The 4,597-nt window shown below is 44.9% G+C and overlaps 1 protein-coding gene across 1 annotated transcript in view; it reads right to left on the bottom strand.

The window, feature by feature from the left end:
* Positions 1–3,491: 3,491 nt before the first annotated feature.
* FOXL1 (forkhead box L1) overlaps positions 3,492–4,597 on the bottom strand; it is a 1,863-nt gene continuing 757 nt past the window's right edge. The window contains 1 exon segment of the mRNA XM_025203116.1: positions 3,492–4,597. This exon segment is cut by the window's right edge and continues 11 nt beyond it. Coding sequence (XP_025058901.1) covers positions 4,403–4,597 — 195 coding nt within the window. The 3' untranslated portion in view covers positions 3,492–4,402.

The following is a 4,597-nucleotide window of genomic DNA, read 5'->3' on the forward strand; positions in this document are numbered from 1 at the left end:
TTCATGTGGCCGGTGGGCTGCCAGTTGGGCAGCCCTGGAATAGGTAATAATCTACTCCATCCTGCCCTCTCCTGCCAACCTATGCATTTTATAACCAACAACCTAGCAATTAGCAGAGAATTTCTGGCCTAGAGTTTGAAGAGAGCTCTCTTCCTATGCAACCAACCAAAGAGTCTGTCTTGGGAGAGGCAGGAAAGAAAAATAGTCACTATGGTTTTTTTCTTAATAAATAGCAAAAAGTATGATCATATTTCGGTTGTCATCATGATTCCTATGATTTTACCTTGGAAGGAGCTAGGATAAGGCAGCCATGGGCTCTTCTGACCAAGGGCTTGCACAAATGCTTTGGCCCATACATAAATACTTCCCAGGGTTGTTTTTAATATGTCATGGGAACTTTATGCGAACACTCATTCAATGACTGGAGTCCTACTTACATGGAACGCAGTTCCCAAATCATTTCAAGGTACCGCTCCATGCAAATGTAACGCCCTTTATAGAAAACTCGTGTTTGGAAAGACGTAATCCTGCGAGCCAAATGACTTCATGTCTAGTGTGTGGTTCTGTATACACCCTGTGCTCTCCCACCAGTTAAAAGTAGCTGCATAACTCCAAGACATGAAACCTTGATGAGTTGAGCTAGGTCATTCCTACATAGTGGAATGGAGAGGCATATACACCACCCACACTGGCAGTATCCTATTTATGCCGCATCTGAGACTATTTTCTACTTTTTTCTCAGTGTTTCAGACTGCAGAGGTTGAAAAACCCATGTTGAAGATTCCTCAGATAAGTTAAATAGTGGGTGGTGGATTTGAGCGCCGGCAGCTGCTCCCTTGCTATGGAACAGGTGTGAAATGAGGGCCAGCAAATTCCAGAAGGATGTCAAGATGCTCATTTATATTTGACATTTTTTTGCCCCAAGAGAATGGCAAAACTGTCAATGTGGCTTCTTCTTGGAACGACAATAATGTGTTCAACTAGCTGCAAACAGAATGGGTTGTATGTGCACATAAATGCATACTCCTGCGTGTGCATTGATGGAGCCTGTGCATGATAGAGTTAGTGTTAGAGCATTATTTGGCTTATGGATGGCATGTGAAAGAAGTGTACAAATAAATGATTCTTTACACTGGCCATATGTTTCTTTTATGCATATTCTTTCTCAGCGGCAAGCATTGATCAGCTGTCCGCTCTCACTCCAAACTGCCGCTCAGAATAATTAACCGATTCATTCAGAATGGGCTTAATTTTGCCACAAAAAGATGTATTGATTTCCAAATTTAGTTAAATTGTTTAAAACTAACAGAGATGCAGTGGTAGCATTCCTTCTCTCCTAAAATAAAATAAAATAAAATAAAACAAAACGTCACTGCGAGCTGAGAAAATAAACTGCCGTAGCATATACAAATTAACACCACTCTGAAAAAGGGGTTAGGAATAAAAAAAAAACATCTATGGTATGCTCTGGGCTGAAATTCTAGTTTCATTTTCAGTCCTGCATAAAACCTATTTACTGTCCACCCTGTCCTAAAGCAAGGAAGTGAGAAAGTCACTCAGCCATATTATTCTTTCTGACAGCCTAACAGCAAGGGGACAGCCTGTAAAATTGAAAGGCTACCGGTATTAAGCTATTCCACTTCTTTTAACACAACTCATTAGCTTGCAGACCTCACTGCAACAGTATATCATTGGGACCAAAAGCTTTGGCTGGCAATGTCCAAGCTGCCCTCTATGGACAAGCCATGGGCTACAAAGCCCTTCTCTGATCTCTGCAGAGAGCAGGGCTCTTGGTTCAGCCTCCTTGATTCATCTCCAGCTGGGATACCCATGGGAGGAAGGACCGAGATGCCACTGAAGGCTGTTTCCTTATAAAAGGGATTACTGTTTCTTTTCCTCTGAGACAAAGAGCACCCTCTCAACAGGATGAGAGCCTGGAGCCACGGGACAGGGGAAGCCACCATCCTCCTCTTTCTCCACCCACAGACGCTATATGCTACAGGGGAAAGTGCTGGGATATAGCTTTGTCCCTCCTACCAAAGTGGTGTCTAAAGACCCAGCCTAGCAACTGTGAGTGCTGCAAAACCTAAGCGAACCAACAGATAGTCTGTCTGCTTGCATCTTTCTCTCGCACATCTGGAGAAAGGATGCTGAACTAAAAGGACATCTAACTTAGGTCTGGTAATAAGCTACGTTCCTGCAGATCTCCCTCCCCTGTCAGCCGCTAGCAAAAAACCCACCGACTCCCACTTGGAATAGGATCTGCTTCTCCTCTTCCCCTGCACCCCCTTTTACCCCAGCTCATAGACATGCAAAGTGCCCATTAAGCACACTGGCAGATATACCTGAGCGAGAACTGTGCACGGTTTAAGTGACACGGCCATATTTCTGGCTCTTTGTGCTGCTTCTCGTGAGTGATTTTGCCACCCTGACTCCTGAAAGCCTTTCATGATGTCATCCACAATCCCAGACTAATAGGACCCTCTTCACAAGGTGGTCATTTATTTAATTCGCTATAACACCTGTATCACATTACACAAGTGAACAGCATATTAGACTAATAACCTGGAAAGGAGAAAACATTAACTCTTTCCACTCCAGCCATGGGGCTGCCTGAAACTGGACAAATTTATTACACTCCTGTAATTCCTTATTCACAGTTTTAAAGTCTCACCTGTCAATTTAACACTGCAGATTTTCAGTGGCCTCAGCCAGCCAGCATTATGTTTGGCAGCTCAAATAAAGTAACATGGTCATGTGTGTACCTGAAAGCCCTTTCTTGCAATTCAGCTATGGATATAAAAGTGAATTTTCAATCTGGATATGTAAAAATAAAAAAGGTTGTACCTGCATTGGTACGATACGTATGGCTAACTGGCTATGTTAGCTTGCAGACGTAGATAAGGTCAGGAAAGCCTCCTACAGCTAGTGACTTTCTGTACTTTCCCACATTGGGTAAAATAAGAATTATTTGCCTATTCTGCTCAGCGACTGGATGCCAAGGAGTTAGGACATTTCAAAGGCAACCTGGAAGGTCCTGTGGGAAATGGTAAGGATTTTGAAACAGAGCTTTGTGGAGATAGCCAGGTCTCCGCTAGCCAAGGTGTTTGTTTAAAGTCTGTGCGTGAACAAGAGAGACAAGCCTTTCAGAGCAGTCACTGGCATCTTGAAGACCTTTCATTAGCATCTCTCATCTTTTTCCCTTCAAATGCGCTGAGCTGTTCGATGCACAGTTGCACTCCAGAACAAGTCCCTTTGGACTACCGCCACACCCTAAACACAGACCCTGGAAATCCAGGGTCTTGCATTTCTAAAAGGCCAGGTTTTTCATCCCTCAACCCCTCAACATCATTCATAATCAGCTGCATGAACTGAAGATGATTTGGAAAGAATCAGCCATATCATTGAACAAAATATTTTATTGGATATAGGTTTGGTTTCATAATAAAAACAGATGAATATAGATGCTTGTCAAAGGGCATCTACCCGTTAATATACAAAGCCTCTATTTATGGCAAGAAGACGAAATGCTCCTGACTGTCTATTATGTATCCAGATTAAAAAGAAAAACCTATGAGGAGCTGTTAGCTGCTTTCCTGTTCCCCCTGGATGTCTGTCTGCCTGGTCACATAGGCAGCTCCAAGACTGCTGGTTGCTATTGAGGTCAATTCGCTTTGCCAGATCTGACCATGGATCCCTGCCATAGGAGCTTTGCAATTTCTCATTGTACAAAATTAAGACCAGGAATGACATCCAGGGCTGATTCCAAGTGAGCAGGACTGTACAGAAGGCAAATATTTTAACTCACTTTGCTCCTCTGACTTGTCCTTATGCCTTCGGTTTGCTTGAGATGGCTGAGCCCGTGGCTCAGGTGTGTGCAGGCAGCAAGACGTGTTGAATGCAGAGCCACGCACACATACACGTAAAAGGGAGGGGAAACCTCTTAAAAAAACAAGAGATGCAAAGTTGCTGGACCGAACCGGGTCTGAATAGCATAAAACCATAAGCATTGTCAATGACTGGGTCAAAACTAGGTGCATCTTGCCCAGTCTCCCATGTCACACAGAGGGCAGAAGCAGGGACTTTTCCTCTCACTCGCAGTCTGCAGCACTGAAAGTCTAGGATGCTCTAAGTCAGAGGGGAATAAAACAAAGCAAAGCCCAGCTCATGCAAAACCTCTGCTGTGTGTTGCTCTGAGAAAAAAAATAAGGTTTGGGGCTGTTTTTTTAACCTTAGAATTAGAAATTGGGAGGGGGACCCCCCAAATGGAGGAGAAGTCTGCTCAGGGGGGGGTGGTGAAAGGAGGTTGGAAATGCCCTGAAATCTGAACCTGGACCTGGTAAGGGATGAGGATGGATGTGGGGGGTGGTTCATCCCCCACCCATCCTCCTCCCTGTTTCTTTTACTGGAAATGAAACACCGTCTCGGAAAAGGGCAGCGGGAAATAGGAGAGGAAGGGGATGCCGAGCTGGTAGAGTCTACCTTGCACCTGGGAGTCGAGCACCAGCGAGGCGTTGAAAGCCGGGCAGAGGCTGGCATGGGCCAGGCTGGGCTGGCTCTGGCCCGGGGCTGCCCCCGCCTGCACGTCCTCCGGGGC

This window comes from Alligator sinensis, unplaced genomic scaffold (assembly GCF_000455745.1).
Source record: "Alligator sinensis unplaced genomic scaffold, ASM45574v1 scaffold228_1, whole genome shotgun sequence".
Taxonomy (NCBI): Eukaryota; Metazoa; Chordata; order Crocodylia; family Alligatoridae; genus Alligator; species Alligator sinensis.